This window comes from Rhinopithecus roxellana, chromosome 16, assembly GCF_007565055.1.
Source record: "Rhinopithecus roxellana isolate Shanxi Qingling chromosome 16, ASM756505v1, whole genome shotgun sequence".
Classification (NCBI taxonomy): Eukaryota; Metazoa; Chordata; class Mammalia; order Primates; family Cercopithecidae; genus Rhinopithecus; species Rhinopithecus roxellana.
In genome coordinates, this window is record NC_044564.1 from 69,250,909 (window position 1) to 69,272,163 (window position 21,255).

Sequence of the window (21,255 nt, forward strand, 5' to 3'; positions counted from 1 at the left end):
AATTTGCTGGCCCTTTGCATATTCACCACTGACAGCTAAGGATTCCCAGGCAAGCCTACTAAGTCGGTTTAGTTATCTTGTGACATGCCAACCTGGGAGGAGAAACAATTTTCCCCCTTAATTTAGTTAGATAAATTTTGAATGACCCATTTCAGCTTGTTACCAGATGTCTACAAGCTGTTTAACATCCTTTAAATTAAGAACCATCTTCACTAATTATTTTATGTATGTATTATGCAAAGTCATTGTACTAACTTTAATTGAAAGTTGGTTAAAAATTAGTTCTTTAAAGTTATAGCTCTACAGATTCCTAGTCTTAAGATATGTACCCCTAGTGAACAGCAATAGGAGGATACTAAAAATCTATAATGCTTCTTTCTCTTATCCCTGGCTATACATTCATATATGCACTTGAAACACATCAGTGAAACTGTCAGAGGCGTGTGAACCAGAGCAACTCCATCTTAAATAGGAGCTGGGTAAAATAAGGCTGAAACCTACCAGACTGCATTTCCAGATGGTTAAGACATTCTAAGTCACAGGATGACATAGGTCAGTACAAAACATAGGTCTTAAAGACCTTGCTGATAAAACAGGTTGTGGTAGAGGAGTCTGCCAAAACCCACCAAAACCAAGGCGGCCACAAGAGTGATCTCTGGTTGTCTTCACTACTACACTCACACCAGTGCCATGACAGTTTACAAATACCATGGTGACATCACCAAGTTACCCTATATGGTCTAAAAAGGGGAGGCATGAATAATACACCCCTAGTTTAGCATATCATCAAGAAATAACCATAAAAATGGGCAACCAGCACCCCTCGGGGCTACTCTGTCTCTGGAGTAGCCATTCTTTTATGGCTTACTTATAAACTGAGGACCACATGACTACTAAAATTACATTTTTCTAATTTAGGAAAAATTAGAAATTTACTTTCTTAAAAAACTTGCTTACACTTTGCACTGTGGATTCCCCCTGAATTCTTTCTTGTGCGAGATCCAAGAACCCTCTCTTGGAGTCTGGATCAGGACCCCTTTCTTGTAACAAAACCACAAAGACGAATGATAGAACACCTCTTTTTTACATACAGACAGTAGGGAAGTTCAGTATTGCCATAATTGCTAACAAATTGCCCAATTTGTCATAATTTTAAAAATTCTGCCGTGTTTTATGATGACATATGTCCTTTGATTTTCCCTAGTTTTTTATTTTGTTTTGCTTTTAAATCCCTAATAGTGATTCTGTTTTAGATTTGGAATGTCTCCGGATACTTTTCCTAATCACAGACATAGAACTGAAAATTACCTTAAAATGTGGTCCCCAAACTTGTTTGTGTATTAGAAGCACCTGGAGGTCTTATAAAAATTCCAAAGGTTAGGTCACACCCCGGACAAATTAATTTATAACCTTTGGAGTGGGATACAGGCCTAAGTATTTTTTCAAGTTTCCCTGTTGAATCCAATGTGCAGACAAGTTTGAAAAACACTGTTTTTAAACATCATGTACTCAAGCCCCTTGTCCTCAGGCAGTTAAAGAAACTCAGAAAACATATTTATGAAGGAAAGGCCAAAGGACCAAATCTGCATTCCCATTTTGGTGTTACTCAGGTTCTTCTTTCCTTCTCTCAATGGCAATTAGAGGTAAAAAGTTACTTCACACCCACTAAACATTGTCTATATCTTCAAGGAAAGTCTAGTGCTAGCTACTAATTCTATCTTAACCACTTGGTACTACCACACTATTCATAATAAAGTGGTGCCATTTACTTATGTGCAAATATGTATGTATGAATAAATAAGCAATAGTTAGGTAATTTACTAATACACACTTTTAATTTTATCATATTAGTGTTACCAGAAAGAAGTCCCAATTCAGATCCCAAGAGAGGGTTCTTGGATCTCACACAAGAAAGAATTTGAGGCAAGTCCATAGAGCAGAGTGAAAGCAAATTTATTAAGAAAGTAAAGGAGTAAAAGAATGGCTACTCCATAGGCAGAGCAGTCCCCAAGGGCTGCCGGTTGCCCATTTTTATGGTTATTTCTTGACTATATGCTAAACAAGGAGTGGATTATTCATGCCTCTCCTTTTTAGACCATATAGAGTAACTTCCTGATGTTGCCATGGCATAGGTAAATTGTCATGGCACTGGTGGGAGTATAGCAGTGAGGATGACCAGAGGTCACTCTGATCACTGTCTTGGTTTTGGTGGGTTTAGCCAACTTCCTTACTGAAGGCTGTTTCATCAGCAAGGTCTTTATCACCTGTATCTTGTGCTGACCTCCTATCTCATCCTGTGACTTAGATTGCCTTATCTACTGGGAATGCCTCCTGGCATAACTGAGCCTTAGTTTACCCAGCCCCTATTCAAAATGGAGTTGCTCTGTTTCAGACACCTCTGACATTAGTGCATGTGCACAAGGTCACATATTTTGAGAGACATACCAGACAATATCTCTTAAAATATAGGATTGTCATTTATGTTACTTAGCAGTAAAACTCAATTTTACACTGTGATTAGTGTTACATTTCCTGCCTGACAGAATGCCTTCAAGAGTCACTTAGCTGCAAATAATTCTCAAAGGGCTAGAAATTCTTGCAGTAGAGCTTTAGGGACTTCAGAAGATTCTTTCTTTTAGATTTTTAGAGACAAAAATATAAGAGTTACTTGGATATTGAAAAAGATAGAACTTTATATATATATATACAATTTAGTATATATAAAATACTATATTGTATGATTATCACCTTATCAGTATTTCTTTTCCATAGTTGAATAGTATTGACAAGAGCATGCCTTTTCAGTGATGGGTTTTATCAGGGGGAGTTGTTTGTATCTTCAAGAGGAAAAACAGAATTTCAGTATTCCAAGCAAATTAAAGAGAAGTGAAGTTTGTAGTGTTATTGAATAAAAGGGGCTTGTTGCCTTATGCTAGAAGTCAATACTATGACATTGGGTTTTTGAGAAAAGAAAAGCTTTATATTGCAAGTTGACTCACAAGGAGACAGGAGTGTCAAGCTCAAATCTGTCTTCCAGGCTGGCTTCAAAGCAGTATTTTTAGAAAGTGATGGGGGAGGGGGAATTCTGAGATTAATAGGTGATTGGTGAAAGGAAAGGGGAGATCTGCAAAGTCCTTGAGCAGTTATCTCTTCATGCTATCATAAGTTGCATGTGCAATTCTGGGATCGTATGAAACATGCAGTGGAATTTCAGACTGTGACATCAGCAAGCTCGTTCTGTGCAGACTCCAGTCAACCACATTGGTTCCAACTGATTTCAGCTAGTTCTTTTATCTCATAAGCAGAGAGAGTTTCATTAAGTTGTTTCTTTTTTAATCTGCCATCCTGCAAACTCAAGAATTTCTGTTTATCATTGGTTTCTTTAACTCTTTGAGGCATGGTTTCAGAAGCAGAGAAATAAGAATGTGTTGAGTAGATTATAAAGGGTTGCAAAATGTGCCATGCCAAAATAAGCAATTTGGGCATAAGGATTATTTCAAACTGAAGCCAGTTCGGAAAAAGCAGTTACAAGAAAAGCTCTCTTATCTCCCACTAAAAGCAGTACATACATTTACAAAGGTATTCATTCTCCCCTCTCTGCCAAAAAGGGATAAAAGCTAATCACTGGATACAACTTGAGTTCCTAATGAGCCTGGAGATAGCTCCAGAGGAAGCTACGAACACATTCTACCAACAGCCTTCATCTACCATTAGTTTTCCACATATTTGCCTTCCTACAATTTGCTCCCCCTTGGGACGCAAGTCCTTTCCTTTCCGTTATCACTTATTTAAATAGTTGTTTTTCTTTGCTGAAGATGCTATATAAATTGGAGTTCTAAGCCACCTCTTTGAGCTACTCACTTCCAGGTGGTCCCATGTATTTATTATATGTGTGATACACATGTTAATAAATTTACTTGTTTTTCCCTTGTTAATCTGTCTTTTGTTACAGGGGTCTCAAACGAGAACTTAGGTAGAAGGAAAATCATTTTTTTCCATCCCTACAGTTATACTTTCTACTTCTATTTTCTCTTATCATTAAGTTATTTCTTTAATTGCCTGGTCACATTTCCCAAACACAACATAAACTTCCTTGATTCTATGTGTTTAGCCTATCTGACTTCAGTCTCTCCCCACTAGTGCATTTTATTCTCACTCAAAATTATTTTACAAGAAACTGATGCTCTTTGACATTTCTTTTTGCTTCAGGAATATGGCATTTTGATCCTTAAAGTTTTCAACCTTAGTCCTAAAGCCCTTTCCATCTTCCTTCCATTTTATAAAGCAGTATATTCACTCACATCACCACCTTTTGTAAAAAGATGATAACAACTGATGGCATTCAGCACATACTCCTCTCAAAATATAGTTGAAGGAATTTGAAAAATGGCAGGTGCGAGAATGACTCTGTGACCTTCTCCCCTAAAACAGATGATAAGATCCTCATGTGAGAGGTGGCTTCCTTATACCAGAGGAAAGGAACGTCCTTATCTCAAAAGACAGAGGAACACCAAGATGAATCTGAATGAACAGCCATGCTAAGTGTCCCCCAGTTTACTATGCTTAGCTCATACTCTTTTGTCTTACCACATTTTCCCGTAACTTTCTGTTTTTCATCAAACCTTACATGTAACCATTTTTTTGGGTCCTCATTTCCTTATGAAGGCTCCCTTTTCATGTAAAACTTACATTAAATAAATTTGCTTGCTTTTCTTTTGCTAATCTGCATTTTTTACAGTGTCTCAGCCAAGAACATAAGTTGGATAAAAGAAACATATTTTTTCTCCCTAACACAACCCTACCTTTATTTATTTATTTATTTAGAGGTGGAGTCTTGCCCCATCACCGAGGCTGGAGTGCAATGGCTCAGTCTCAGCTCGCTGCAATCTCCACCTCCCAAGTTCAAGCAATTCTCCTGCCTCAGCCTCCCAAGTAGCTGGTATTACAGGTGCGCACCACAATGCCTGGCTAATTTTTTGTATCTTTAGTAGAGATGAGGTTTCACCATGTTGGCCAGGCTGGTCTTGAACTCCTGATCTCGTGATCTGCCTGCCTTGGCCTCCCAAAATGTTAGGATTACAGGCGTGAGCCACTGTGCCCGGCCAACTCTACCATTATTTAGAGTGTATCCTAGGGATTAGGAACATGGAATCTATTAACAAACTGCTTTTGAAGTCCTCTCATCCTCTAGCTGTGTGACCATAGGCATGCTATTTGACCTCTCTATGCCTCAATTCATTATCCATAAAATAGGCATAATGATAGGATCATATTCATGGATACATTGTGAGAAAGAAATAGAACATTAAAATAGCACCTAAAATATGTTCAGTACTGTATGTTTATTATTATTACAAGGAATCATTTTCTTTGGCTATCTGAAACACTTCTTACCCCATCCTCAGGATATTTGTATGTATATGCGAAATGTATATGTTAATTCATTCATTTCCAATTGTGGTCAAGAATATGAAAAATTCTGCAATCAAACAGTATAGTCTCACATAACAAAGAATTATTTTTCAAATTGTGAATACAGGTCTTTTTTAGGCCTGCATTTTGTTGCTGTTTATAGATTCCACACACAAAGGTTCCATGAACGTCTCTTCATAAACTTGTTTCAGCTAAAATTATTTGTTTTTCAAGCTGATTTTAATTCTACCCAGATTTTTTTCCATAGAGTTAGTAGAACTATTAGTTTTATGATTGCAAAGATTTTTAATCTTTGAAATTTTTATGCTGCTATTTTTTAATGACCTATACATTCATTTGAACCTCATTGAAGTCCTGATTCTGCTGTGTTCTCCACTACATTGATCAAAAATAGGTTTGTCTATACTTTCTCAAAATAGCAATCTTGCTTTAGGTTCGTAGCATTTGATTCCTAGGTTACTGTAGATCTAGATTCCATAGAACTTTACATATTGTTAGTCTCTTGACACTGTATCTTAGGATAAAGTAGTGGAGTTCCTTTCATGTTGTTAAGTTTGTGATGGAGGACTAGATTATATACATAGCAGACTGTGAAGAATAAGTGAACAAATACATTCCTTGAATCATTAAACAATATTCATTGTCTGACTACCTAATATAGTATGGTACATTAAAGCAAAATCCATATAGAGATTTTTTTTTTTTTTTAATGACGTGGAGTCATGCTCTGTTTCCCAGGCTGGAGTGCTGTGGCACAATCGTGGCTCACTGCATCCTTGACTTCCTGGGCTCAAGCTACCTTCTACCTCAGTCTCCTTAGGAGCTGAGACTACAGGCATGTGCTACCATGCCTGGCTAATTTTTCAAATTTTTTGTAGAGATGAGGTCTTGCTACATTGCCCAGGCTAGTTTTGAACTTCTGGTCTCAAGTGATCCTCCTGCCTTGACCTTAGAAAGTGTTTGGATTACAGGTGCAAGCCACTGTGCTTGGCCTAGATTCGAGGTTTAATGAAACAATGAAAATTTTTAAAGTATTACAAGAAATTACAAGATTACTTTGTTTATAACTTTGGAGCATCTCTAGGAAGTATACTTAAGCAAGAGATGAAAATAGAGAGCCAAATATGAAAAAACGTTAATAGGACTTTAAACATCTCTGTAATAACAGATATATAAAAAGAGTTAAAAGTCAAATGACTAACCAGGAAAAGGTATTTACAACACATAAAGAAGGTAAAGGACTAATATCCAGAAGATTTTAAGATCGCTTACAAATTGTCATATAAAAAGACACATCAATAGAAAATGGGCAGTTCTATGGACAGGAAGTATTAATGGTTTGAGGAGATGACTCAGTGAACCAAAGATTATGAATATGTCTGTAGCAGACAGACATGGTATATGGAATCCCTGACAAGCATGACAAGAACCACATGTAGACACCTAAGGCTATGCGATTTCTGTTGACAGCTGTTTTCTATTTAAAAAGCTAGTACTACTGGGAAGAGGCTGCGGCAGTGGTGGATATTTTATTTCCACAAATCCCCCATCAAAATAAACAAAACAAATAGGAAGCCATAGCCAAAATCTCGAGGATAGCACCTATAATCGAATTGATGACAAACCCAAAATATGAACAGGTCGGGACAGCCATCAGCAGCTGTATGACTTGCATCGTATCAAGAGAGAGAAAATTGGTGTCCTGAGAAAAAGAAAAATGTAGTTCTTCTATGATCTATGTATACCAAAAGACCAGAACTTCCCTGATGAACTAAGTCCCACCTGGAGGGGATGACACTGTGAAAATAAACTGAGTTATAGGGTGGTTAATTTTATGTGTCAACTTGATGTGTTTTTGGATGAGGTTAACATTTAAATCAGTGAGCTTCGGATAAAGCACATTGTCCTCCAGAATGGAGATGAACCTCATTTAGTCTATTGAAGGCCTGAATATAATACAAAGAATGGCCTCTGTGAGCAAGAGGGAATTCTCCAGAAAACTGTCTTCAGATTTAACCTGCACCATCAGTTCTGCTGGGTCTCTAGCCTGCCAGGCTTCACACTAGAACTAGAAATTTTACTTTCCTGGGTTTCCACCTGTTGGCATTTGGACTGAAGCTATACCATTAGTTCTCCTGAGTCTCTAGCCTACTGGACCATACTGTAGATTTGGACTTCCCAGCCTCCACAATCACGTGAACCAATTCCTAAAAATACATACATACATGCATACATCCTGTTGGTTCTGTTTCTCCAGAAAAACACTGACTAATCCACCTCTCTGCCTCCCACTCCCACTCCAAAAAAAGTAGTGAAGGTTGAGATCAATGTTGAGGGAGTGCATCAAAGGAGGCATTTTTCAGTATATCAAAAACTTGGAAAGAAAAGTTGGAAGATTGGTGGCAGGGAGGTCTGTGGGGAGGTTGGCGGAAGATTGGTGGCACGGAGGTCAAGGGGGAGGTCGGCGGATGGACTTTTTGGAAGAGATACACACAAAGCCCATTCTGTGAACAAAATGACCCATGGTATAGATCTTGCCTATTTCACAGCTATCTGAGCGACTTGCTTAATAGGCTCATGAACAAAGTGGCTATGGCAACAGGTATAGCTTCTACACCGCACAGGTGTCCTGCCACTAATCTTCCAATTTTTCCTTCCAAGCTTTTGAACAAAATTGACTTTCCTTCACCAAAACTTATCTGGCAACTGGGCTATTGGCACTGTTGAATATTCAGCCTGTTGACAGAAGAGGCCAGTTCAAAATCCCAAACAAAACTTCATTCTCCTGAGGAAACCAACTAGTCTCTTAGTGTCAGGTTGATTACAGTAGGCCTCTTCCATTATGGAGGAGGCATCAATTTCTTTTTTACAATAGTTCAAATATTTTAGGTACGGATTTGTCTATTTATTTTTACCAATATCACCATTCTTAGATTTACAAAATGACTTATATATCCCTATGATGTTGCAGAAAACTGCCTCCTTGGATGCACTTGCTCAACTTTGATCTCAACCTTGTGGGTAGGACTGGGAGGTAGGGAGGTGGCCTCGTCAGGGTTTTCCAAGAGAAACAGACTGAAAGACACATTTTCTTTTCAGTTTAAGACAGAGTCTCGCTCTGTTGCCCAGACTAGAGTGCAGTGGTGTGATCTTGGCTCACCGCAACCTCTGCTTCCCGGGTTCAAGCGATTCTCGTGCTTCAGCCTCCCAAGTAGCTGGGACTAGAGGTGTATGCCACCACACCCGGCTGATTTTTGTATTTTTAATAGAGATGGGGTTTCACTATTTTGGCCAGACTGGTCATAAACTCCTGACCTCAGGTGATTCACCCGTCTTGGCCTCGCAAAGTGCTGGAATCACAGGTATGAGCCACCAAGCCCAGCTAAAAGACACATTTTATGGCAAGGGATGTATGACAATGCTCTGTGTCTTCAAATTCACTGGTATTACCATATTTTTCATTATTCAAAGGCAACTGGCTATATAGGACAGTAGATGATCAGTAGGATCCATTATGGCACCAGCTAGTAGACAATATTGAAGTGAGGGTATATGCCTTAAACTGAGAGTTTATTATTTTATCTCCAAGAATGCATAGTTCCAGAAATAAATATTTAAGTTGGAGTGGCCTCTGTAATTATTTAACCAAATAACCCACTGGAGGAGTTTTTGCTTCTCATTAGTATGACCTTGGGCTAGGGGATTTGAGAGTCCTGGTGCCCAAGGTAGGAAAGTTCTCTGAGGGAACACAATTATGGTCTATAGAGGTAGAAGCTGAGATTGTACTCTGGCCATTTTGGATTCCCCATACTGAAATAAAAACTGTCAAAAGGAGCTACGGTATTAGCCAGAGCAATTATCCCAATTATTGAGGTAAAATTAGGAGGACCATGTTTGGAAACCAGAGAATTCATTATATACCTGTTAGTTCCCCTTTACCTAGTAGTCCTCCGTATTTGCTGTCCTTGACAGTGAAATTTTAAAAAGTTGTATACAATCCTTGTTTCAAATTCCATTCATCCCTTCATCATCCCTCTGAAACAATTTTTTTTTTTTTTTTTTTTGGAGACAGTCTTGCTCTGTCTCCCAGGCTGGAGTACAGTGGTGTGACCTTGGCTCACTGCAGCCTCTGCCTCCTGGGCTCAAGTGATTCTCCTACCTCAGCCTCCCGAGTAGCTGGGACTACAGGTTTGTGCCACCACCCCCGGCTAATTTTTGTATTTTTAGTAAAAATGGGGTTTAACTATGTTAGCCAGGCTGGTCTCGAACTCCTGACCTCACACAGTCTGCCCACCTCGGCCTCCCAAAGTGCTGGGATTACAGGCGTGAGCCACTGCGCCCAGCCTAAAACAATTATTTTGAGGGTCACTACCACTTTGCCAAATTCAAAGGTGGATTCTCAGTCCCCACCTTACTTGACCTCTCAGCAGCATTTGACACAGTTGATTTCTACCTCTTGTTATTATAGTTTGCCATACCATACTCTTTATTTTCTTCTTCTTACTGATATTTAACCTCAGTGTCATTTGTTAGTTTTGTGGCATTCTCCCTCATTCTCTCATACTGTCTTCAGTCATTGGACATTTTGTGTTACTATAACAACACACACACACAAAAAAATACCACAAACTGGGTAACTTATAATGAAAGGAAATTTATTTCTTACAGTTCTGGAAGCTGAGAAGTCCAAGGTTGAGAGCACCACATTTGGTGAGGGTCTTCTGGCTGTGTCATCATGGCTGAAGGTGGAAGGACAAGGAGCCTGATAGAGCAAGAGGGGACCAAATTTGCTTTTATTACAAGCCTATTCTTATATAACAAACTCACTCCCATGATAACATTAAATCATTCATGAGGCCTTATGATCTAATCACCTCTTATTAGATTCCACCTCCCAACACTGTTGCGTTGAGGATTATGTTTCCAAGATGTGAACTTTGGAGGACACGTTAAAACCTACACTCATTGTTGTGTGATCTCATAATATTTATTAACATCATTGTTACCACCTATATTCCAGGCACCCCAAAATGTATGTATCCATTCTAGACCTCACTTCTGAATTTTATTTTATTATTACTATTTTTATTTTTTGAAACGGAGTTTTGCTCTTGTTGCCCTGGCTTGAGTGCAATGTTGCAATCTCAGCTCACTGCATCCTCTGCCCCCTGGGTTCAAGCGATTCTCCAGAGTAGCTGGGATTACAGGCATGTGCCACCATGCCCGGCTAATTTTGTATTTTTAGTAGAGATGGGGTTTCTCCATGTTGGTCAGGCTCTGAATTTTAGACATGTGAAGTTAACCGTCAACTTACCATCATACTTGGATATCAAATAGCCTAACACAAACTCCTGGGCTTTATCCCACCAAGCCTATTTCAGCTGCTGTCTTCCTCTTTCTCACTATTGATAATTCTATCTTTAAAGTTGCACTGACCAAAAGCTTGATACCATCTTTGATTCCGGTCTTTCTGTCAGTCATTACATCTACTCTATCAGGAAATCTTGGTGGATTTCTTTAGCAAAATATCCAGAAGTTGACCATTTCTTATCAGTTTGGTTGTCATCACTCTTTTATCTATCATCAGTTGCCTGGAATATGATAAGAACTTTCCTTACCACCCTCTCTGCTTTCAACCTTGTATTTAGTCCATATTTACTGTGTTCTACCCACACTGGACTGATTGTTGCTCCCTGAAAGCAGGAACTTCTGCCTTAGGGATTTGAGTTTGATGATGTCTTCTGCCTGGAATGTATTTAGCCACATATCTAAAACAACCAACTCCCTCTCCTCTTAAGTTTTTGCTTCAGTATTACTAATGATCAATCTATTTCAGATTTCAGCCTACTGCCATTTTACCTCCCATAATTTGGATTCCTTTCTCTTGCTCATTTTTTTCCCAGTGGCACTTAATAATTTATAACATACTATATCATATTTCAGATTTATTGTACTTATTGTTTTCTTCGCGGATAGACTGGAAACTTATTTGTAGAATTTGTTCATCAATTCTTTCACATGCATAGGGCATAGTAGCCATTCAATAAATGTTTTTTTGAATAATGAATGAATAAAGAATTATAAAGAGAAGGAAGCACTCTGCACCATCACTAAGAGACACGCCTCCCTGCTGCTGCCCCTGCCTACGCCCCAACAAGGGCTCTCCAATCAAATATAAATAGTTTGTTTTGAGAGTGTCTTATTTTGAAATATACTGATTTTTATGACACCTTTCATACCATTTTGGGCATTACATATTGAATTTCTGCTAAGTTTTGGCCAAACAAAAAAGAGAAATAGAACACAAAAAGAGGTAAACAATTATAGTAGAACATGTAAGCAAGTTATAGTGTTCTGATTCAGAAATAATGAATTCTAGGATATTGAAATAACTTGTAGATTTGATCAATTGCTATGGGTATTTTGAAGGAGAACCCAAATGGTATGAGAATATGGAAAACAGAAAAGTGTAGTTGCGATATTAAAAACACAAGGATAATTCTACAGTTGATGTTTTTGAAATAAATCCTAAATAAGGTTCTAGGACATTATCAAAGAATACTTTGTGAATGTTTCTTAAAAGAAATAGTGATTTCTCAAAGCCAGTATGGGTTCTTCAAGGGAAATTCTTATCAGACTAACCAATAACCTTTTAAAATAGAATTACACTAAATACAGAACATCTAAATTCCATCAAAGCATGTTTATCAAATTGTGATTAACATGATGTTGAAAGGGATGTAAAATATGTTACACAATAGAATCAAGATCCCCAAAGATCTCAATAGACTGGGAATATATTTACACAAATGCCTATAGGATAGTTTACTTGGCTGTAAAATACCAGTTGCACTGTACAATGGGAGAAATATGTGGCTTTGATAGTTGTCTGGGTGGTTTTGTTAAATCTTATTTGAAATACTTTAGGTGGTTTTGTTAAATCTTAGGTGAGTCTGTAGCATGATGTACATGCTAAAGAAGCTTACACACTTTTAGTCTGCATCTACCAAGAGTTTTACTCAGTGTCTCTCATAGTGTCCCAGGAATATGAAACTGAATTCTGGACATGATGCTCCATCATGATAAGCTGAAACACATTCAAGACTGACCAGGGAGGCCGGGCGTGGTGGCTCACGCCTGTAATTCCAGCACTTTGGGAGGCTGAGGCAGGTGGATTACCTGAGATCAGGAGTTGGAGACCAGCCTGACCAACACGGTGAAACCCCGTCTCTACTAAAAATACAAAAAATTAGCTGGGCATGGTGGCGGGTGCCTGTAATCCCAGCTACTCGGGAGGCTGAGGCAGGAGAATCGCTTGAACCCTCGAGGCAGAGGTTGCAGTGAGCCGAGACCGTGCCACTGCACTCCAGCCTGAGTACAACAGAGTGAGACTCTATCTCAAAAAAAAAAAAAAAAAAAAAAAAAAAAGACCAGGGAGATAAGGCATCTCAAAAGTATATATATTAGGAACATTTGAACAAGCTAGGGATGTTATTCTTCATGGTATCTCAAGCAGCATATAACAATGTCTAAATAGTTAAAAGCTCATCCATGTGGGAAAGGGACTTACTTATATGTTCCACACAATCTCAACACTTCCTATCTCCTACCTTTGTTTAGTTTTGTTTATTTTTTTCTCTTTAACACATCACTATTAAGATACTATGTATTTTACTCCTTATTCTTGTTGCCTATCCCTCTACCCTTACCAGGATAAAGGTTACATGAGGGAAGGGATTTTTTTTCTACTTTGTTCACTACTACCTTAGCCTTTATGCCAACAAAAGTGCCTGGGCCTGGCTGGGTGCAGTGGCTTACGCCTATAATCCCAGCACTTTGGGAGGCTGAGGCGGGCGGATCACGAGGTCAGGAGATTGAGAGCATCCTGGCTAGCACAGTGAAACCCCGTCTCTACTAAAAAATTAGCTGGGCGTGGTGGCGGGCGCCTGTAATCCCAGCTACTCGGGAGGCTGAGGCTGGAGAATGGCGTGAACCCAGGAGGCAGAGGTTGCAGTGAGCCAAAATCATGCCACTGCACTCCAGCCTGGGTGACACAGCGAGACTTTGTCTTAAAAAAAAAAAAAAAAAAAAAAAAAAAAAAAAAAAGGGCCTGGGCCCATAGTTGGTGCTTAAGAAGTATTTTATTGAATGATAAATAGCCATAAGGGATGAAACTAGAATCAGTGGGTGAAAGCTTCAGAGATTCAAATTTTGTTTCAGGTGAAGGAAAAACTTTGTTAGAAATATTAAACTTTTCTGGCCATGTTGGGAAAGTAATGCATGCTCCAACCTTAGAAGTGTTACAGCAAATGCTTCCTGAGTTAACACTTGGTAGAAGTACTATAGAAATGATGTTGGTAGGGATTTGAAATTAGATAATCTGTTTTCTTGATGGGATTCTTTAATTTTGTACAATATATTTAGACTGATTTTCCCTTTTACATTGAGAACCAGTAAATGCCCACATTAAGCTTGCAGCTTTATATACAGTCTATCCTAAAATATTATTTGGTCTTGAACTTAAGACGAGCACATGTAACAACTTTTATTCTTGGGTTTTATGTCCCTACTTTTTCCTAAAAAGCAGTGATTCTGAAGCACAGACCTCTCAAACTTTGGGAACAATTATTGTAGAAACATCCCAGAAAATAAGTCCTACAGAAGATGGAAAAGACCAGAAAGAAAGTGATCCAAGAGAAGACAGCCAAACAAAAGGAAAAGAAATAGTACAGACATATTTAAATATAGATGGCAAGACCCCAAGGGTAAATGACACAATTTTCCTTAATTGTATGCTATGTTTTAAATTTTATCTTATGCTTTATAACTTAAGTAAATAAATGTTACTATTGATTTAATTTGAATTATTAAAAGTTAAGTCATCTTTGAAGTATACAGTGAAAATATTCACTTTTAAATAATTTTCAAGTACTTGTTTGTTAGTCTTTTTCATAGACAAAAATGAAAACAAATACTATTATTATAATTCTTAAGGTATTTATATCTCAGCAAAAAAGTGGTTAATAAGCTCATTATTGTTTTCAGGTATATGAAATATTCCAAGTGAGGAAACTTCTTTTTGTATATTAGTCTTTGCAATGATAAAGTCATTTAGTCTGATTAAATCTTTAAATTACTTATTTTTAACTAACTTCTCAATGTATTTTGAATTTTGAAAAATTGAAGTTCTAATACAACTTATTCAGTAATTCCTGCTGCTGATACATCATGACACCAAATGTTTACCTATTTCGCATAAACCAGTGAAAAATTAAGGAAAGTTCATTTTTATTTTGTTGTAAAAATTAGGTTGTCTTTGAATTAACCTGTAAGATTCTTTTAAAACATAATTCAAAAAAATTTATTTTTTGAGCTCTGGCCAGCACTTTGGAGGAAAGGTCTTCTTTAGTTACTACCAGAATGAAGTTCAGACCAAGAATATATGCTAAATGTCTGCTGATTGATGATAAATAGATTTTATAGAAATTTTGCTGCTCTTCATTGACACTTGATATGTTAATCTTTCTCATTTCAGCTACTTTTTTGTGTATGTTGAGGTATATCATTGTGAGTTTAAGTTTCTGTGATTACTAATACGATGTTGAGTACTTTCTCATGGTTATTGGCCATTTGGAATTCTTTAGTAAATTGCCTCTTCAAGTCTCTGCCCATTTTCCAAATGAGTTATCTGTATTTTTCTTACTGGCTTAGAAATTTTTATATATGCTATATATGAGCCTTTTGTTGGTTGTGTATTGTAGATATCTTTTCCTACTCCATGGTGTGCCTTTTTACTCTTCTTTCTGGAGTCTTCTGAAGAATATAGCATCTCAATTCTGAAGTGGCCAAACATCAATTTTTTGTTTATGAATAGCACATTTTGTGTTCTGTATAATGCATTGCTTACTGTAATGTAGATATATCCTATATGACCTTTCATGTTATCTTTTCCTATATTTTTCTGATTTCCTATATTTTTCTGTTTTGATTTTCACATCAATGTCTAGTTTTGATTTTTTTCATGTGATGCAAGATAGGGATTAATTTTACCAATTTTTCCCCAGTGTTTGTCATGAACTTTTTCCTTGCTTTATTCAAAGGTGCCACCTTTATTGTAAATCAAATGTACATAAACATACGGATATTTATCTAGGCTTTTTCTTCTATTCCTTCAGTAAATGTGTCAGTATCATGCTGTCTTAGTTTCATTTTAGTAGTCTTGATTGCTTGTTGAACAAGTTTCCTACCTTCTTGTTTATCAAGAGTCTCTTCTTGGTTCTTTACTCTTCAAAATGAATTTAAAATCAGCTTAAGTTCTACAAAAACTTTTTTTGAGATTTTGGTAGTGACTCTATTAACCAAAATTAATATAAAACAAGAAGAAGATGCTTAAAGGTGGAGAGAAGGCAGCAGACCAGCTAGGTACCTCATCACTCAAGGAACAATATGGTGGTGAGTTCCCTGGGTTTTCATTTTGCTTCATGTATCCTGGCCTGGATACCTGAAATCCCCAACCTAGAAACCCCAGTAGGTCAGACAATACATGCCCTGGATAAAACCCTTCTTTTAGCCAAGTCACCTGGAAAAGGCCAGCCTAGCAAGACAGAGAAGCTTACACAGTTAAGTGTCCTACTCCAGGCAAACACCATAGAAAAAATTGCAACCCTGTTTCCAGCCCCTCTGTAAAGGCCTAATGGGAACCTAGATTCCCACTCTTACCTGGCAATAAGTAGACACTCTTCACCTCTCCTCCTCCTATCAGAGTGATGCCAGAGAAGAGCAAGTGTGGAGCTAGTGATAATGACCTCCTCCTGGGATCCCCAACCCCTGGGCTGCAGACTGGTACCTGTTGTGGCCTGCTAGGAAATGACTCACACAGCAGAGGGTGAGAGGTGGGTGAGCCATTGTTATGGCCTGAGCTCTGCCTCCCGTTAGATCAGCGGAGGCATTAGACTCTCACATGAGCATGAACCCTATTGTGAACTGTGCATGCAAGAGATCTAGGTTGCCGCTCCTTGTGATAATCTAATGCCTGATGATCTGAGGTAGAACAGTTTCATCCCGAAACCATCTCCACCTCCCCAACCCCCTCCACCCCCTATCCATGCAAAATTTTTTTCCACAAAACTGGTTTTTGGTGCCAAAAAGGTTAAGAACCACTGACTCCCTCCTTTCCATGTCACTGGATATCACATAGGGAACCTGGATATTCATCTCCATTCAGCATGAAATGCCTTTCGCTTCTGAGCAAGATAATTTCAGAGGCCAAGTGCAGAGATGGGGAATTTAATTACCACTCACACCTAACAAGCCCCAACCCCCTCCCCATGATGTCAGTGGAAGCCCAGTGGGGAACATTAACGAGGTCCCCCTCCATTATCCAGCCATGATGGTATCAGCAGATGCCTATTGGGTAACCTGAAGTTCTACCCCCACTAAGCAGTAATGAGGTGGCCCTCTCCAACCGGTTTGTCAACTAAGACTGCCACTTCCAACTGGCAGTAATTAGATGGTGTGCTCCTTGCCCCATCGGTGTGGTGTCAGATGAGGCCTGTTCAAATAAGATTCAAGTAAGATACAGAACCTTGAAATATAATAGCCAAAATGTCCAGGATACAGTTGAAAATCACACCTCATACCAAGATCCAGGAAAACCTCAACTATAACAAGAAAAGACAATCAACAGAAGCCAACAGCAGGATGACAGATGTCGGAGTTACACACAGTCCCCAACTCACTACAATGGTTTGAGTTAAAATTTTTCTACTTTATGTTGGTGTGAAATTGATACATGTTCAGTAGAAACTGTACATTGAGTACCCATACAACGGTTCTTTTTATCACTTTCAGGACAGTATTTAATAAATAAATAACATGACATATTCAATACTTTATTATAAAATAAGCTTTGTGTTACATCTAACACATTTTGCCCAGGTATAGGCTAATGTAAGTGTTCTGAGTAGGCTAGGCTAAGCTTTGATGTTTGGTAGGTTAGATGTATTAAATACATTTTTGATTTATGATGTTTTCAACTTAATGAGTTTATCAGGATGTGATAATGGATACCCATTGTATGCTAGGAGGCATCTGCATGTGACAAGTATATTAAAGTTGCTGCCATCAAAATGCTTCAACAAGCAGTTATGGACAGGCCTAAACAAAATAAAATAGGCCTAAAACAAAAAGCAATAGAATATCCCAATAAAGAATTAGAAAGTCTCAGCAAATAGGCAGAAGATATAAAAATACCGAAATCTAAATTTTAGGACTGAAAAATTAAATAACTATGTTTGCCCCACAGGTGGTGGCATTAATCTTTATCACCCAAAATTGATTCAGATGTCAAGACTGATGACACCATACACCCACCATTATTATTCACATAATGGAACAGAGAATCTTGAAATGGATCCACAGAAGTATGAACAACCGATTTTTGACAAAGGTGCAAAGGAAGGATAATCTTTTCCAAAATCAGCGCTGGAGCAATTGGATATTTCTGTGCAAAAAATAAAGGAACCTACACCTACACTTTACACTTTATGCAAAAATTAATTTGAGGTGGATCACATATAAATGTAAAATATTAAATCATAAAACTTTAGAAAGAAATGTAAGAGAAAATCTTCAAGTCTTAGAGCTGAGTGAAGAGTTTTTAGACATGATACCAAAAGCGCGATCCATAAAAGAAAACATCAGTAAATTCGACTTCATTAAAATTAAGAACTTTTGCTCTTCAAAAGACACTACATAGAAGATGAAAAGACAAGCCATAGAGCGAGATGAATATTTAAAAACCATGTGTCTGACAAAAGTCTTATAGCTTGAATATATAAAGCAAGCTCAAAACTCAACAGGAAGAAATTAAACAATCCAGTTACAAAATAGGCAAAAGACAGGAGCAAACATTTTACCAAAAAAGGATATATGGATGGCAAATAAGCACATGTAAAGATTTTCAACATCCCTCTTAGGGAACAGCTAAAGTAAAAATTAGTGACAATAGCAAGTGCTGACCAAGGGGACAGGGAAACTAGATCTCTCATATATTGTTCATGTGAATATAAAATTCTACTATACAGCACTCTGAAAAAGTTTGTCAGTTTCTTAAAAAACTAAATTTACCATACAACCCAGCTATCACACCCTTAGACACATCCCACAGACATGAAAATATATGTTTACCAAAAAAACTTGTACATGAATGATCAAAGCCCCTTTATTTGTAGTAGCTGAAAACTGGGAACCACCAAAATTCTCTTCAGTAGCTGAACAGCTAAACAAACTGTGGTACATCTGTAACACAGGAAACTTCTCAGCAATAAAAAGGAGCTAACTATTGACGTATACAATGCCATAGCTTTCTGACCTCAGATTTCTCGTCTTGGATTGGGAACTAGGCTTTCTTTCTTGCCTTCTGCATTCTGTGTTGCTATTTAAGTGGAATTTCAAGGTCACAAGGGATTGTCGGTTGTTCTACATGTTGCTGGCTACATTGTTGGTCACTTTTGTATGGTCTCTGAATTTCTGCTTTCACTTCGTTTTTGGCCTCTGACAATTTCCCTTATATTTTTTGCCATGTTAGAAATACACTGTAGGTGTGTTTGTTTCATAGTATGAGAGTTTTCTTGAGTTTGTGTTCAGTAATAGTACTGGAAACAGGAGCCCACTTCTTTGTAATTTAATTTTAGCTACTATTAATTTGATACCAAATCTGGTGACTGATATTAGTAATTCAATTGGTAGTTGTATTTTGGATTTTTTTTTTAACAGTGCTCAGTGCGTGGCTGATACTTAAATACTAATTGAATCTTAATAAGCAATTAAAAATTTATATGCCGGTTCTGAAGATAAGTTTAAATGAAGCATTTCAAAAATATTTTGAGAAATGAAACATTGTTAGGATTTTATAATTTCTGAAACTAATCAGTTTAAAGGAAAACCTTATTTTAGATATAGACTTCTGGTGTATGTGTTAATCAGTTTCATGACTTTCAGGTGATTTGTTGCTGGATTGGGATCTTTTAAAATGTTCTTTTTCAAATAAGAAATAATTTTCTAGATTGAATATATCTATGTTTCCCAGCCAATAAATTCTTAAACAAGGCTGGGCACTGTGGCTCACTCCCATAATCCCAACACTTTGGGAGGCCGAGGCAAGTGGGTCACTGGACACCAGGAGTTTGAAACCAGCCTGGACGGCATTGTGAAACCACATATCTACTAAAAATACAAAAATTAGCTGGGGGTGTTGGTGTGCACCTGTAGTCCCAGGTACTTGAGAGGCTGAGGCATGAAAATCGCTTGAACCCAGGAGGCGGAGGTTGCAGTGAACTGAAATTGTGCCACTGCACTCCAGCCTGAGTGATAAAGCCAGACTCCGTCTCAAAAGAAAAAAAAAAATCTTAAGACCACATGTTTTACTACTAATATGTACATTTTTAAATTGGTGAAACATTTTAAAACAAAAGTCAACAAAGGCTTCATTTTGTTCAGCCTCCATGTATTAGAGTGCCATGAAGAAAACATACAGCTTCAGGAAGTTATTTTATTATTGTCAGCCTTATTTTGGCTTTATTTGTCAGAAGGCTATTAGCTTCATTTGTCAGCATATAATAGAGTATTTGAGAAAAGGGCCTATATTTTCAGAGAATAGTTATTAATTATTCATATTTTACTTTTGTTACTGTTATCATATTTACTCCTAAGTTTTTAAGCTGTCCCTAGATTAAATTTCTACTTCTTTGGAGTTCATTTTGTATCTCTATCTTCTGCCTGCTAGTTTAAGTTCAGTGTATGTAAGTTCATTTATAAGTTATTGGTATCACTTATAGAATTTTATCATCTAGAGTTAAAAAAATTTTTTTTTCAAATTTTTTTGTAAGAGACAGTCTTGCTATGTTGCCCAGGCCGGTCTCAAACTCCTGGCCTCAAGCAGTCCTCCTGCCTTGGCCTCCCACAGACTTTTTAAAAAAATTCTGCATAAACAATTGTATTTTTAAGTAAAGAGATGTTACTTTTATTAGTTCACTTGATCTTGTTATTGAAGAATAATACAATTATTATGAAACCTTCAAATTTAGGACTATTTTCATAAGAATGCCAAAAAACCAACTTTTCAAAAGAAGAATTGTAAGATGGAAAAGAGTTCACGTACAGCAGTTCCTACTAGAGGTAAGAATGTGTATGCAATTAACAATATGTCTTTTAAAAATTAAATCTAATTTTTCAAATGTTATGAACAATATTATTTTTATATAGTCAACAGAGAAAAATACAAAAATATAACTGCCCAGAAATCAAGTAGCAATGTTATTTTATTACGAGAACGGATTATATCCTTGCAACAACAAAACAGTGTACTTCAGAATGCCAAGAAAACAGCAGAATTGTCTGTTAAAGAATATAAAGAAGTTAATGAAAAGCTCCTCCATCAACAGCAAGTATCTGATCAACGATTTCAGACAAGCAGGCAGACAATAAAGGTAAAGAGAACTGTAAGATTGAATAATTGTATACTATATTGTAAAAGTGGATATTTTGTTTTACATGTATTGTTTAGTTTATATTTGTGTTAGGCAGGGTCTATGAGTTTTAAAAACTCCCAGGCACTGTTTACTAATATAATTAGTTTAATTACTGAACTTCTTTAATAAGACCCATATTAAAGGATAACATACATGAGGGAGGGAACTCTGAATCAAGAAGACACTTTACTAGCATTCCTGTTCCACTTAGTTTTTCTCATCTTTGAAATATTTTTACATGTTCTGTATTGTGTTACATCTTAGTTTTTAAAAGCAGGCTTCATACATATTT

The 21,255-nt window shown here is 37.3% G+C and overlaps 1 protein-coding gene across 2 annotated transcripts in view; it reads left to right on the forward strand.

Annotated features, from left to right (window-relative positions):
- CNTLN (centlein) overlaps positions 1-21,255 on the forward strand; it is a 391,924-nt gene that overhangs the window by 270,667 nt on the left and 100,002 nt on the right. The window contains exons 16-18 of one of the 2 annotated variants that reach the window (XM_030920397.1): positions 14,018-14,198; positions 20,520-20,610; positions 20,698-20,921. In XM_030920397.1, coding sequence (XP_030776257.1) covers positions 14,018-14,198; positions 20,520-20,610; positions 20,698-20,921 — 496 coding nt within the window. The remainder of the gene's footprint in view (positions 1-14,017; positions 14,199-20,519; positions 20,611-20,697; positions 20,922-21,255) is intronic. The other variant, XM_030920398.1, reaches the window with a different exon arrangement.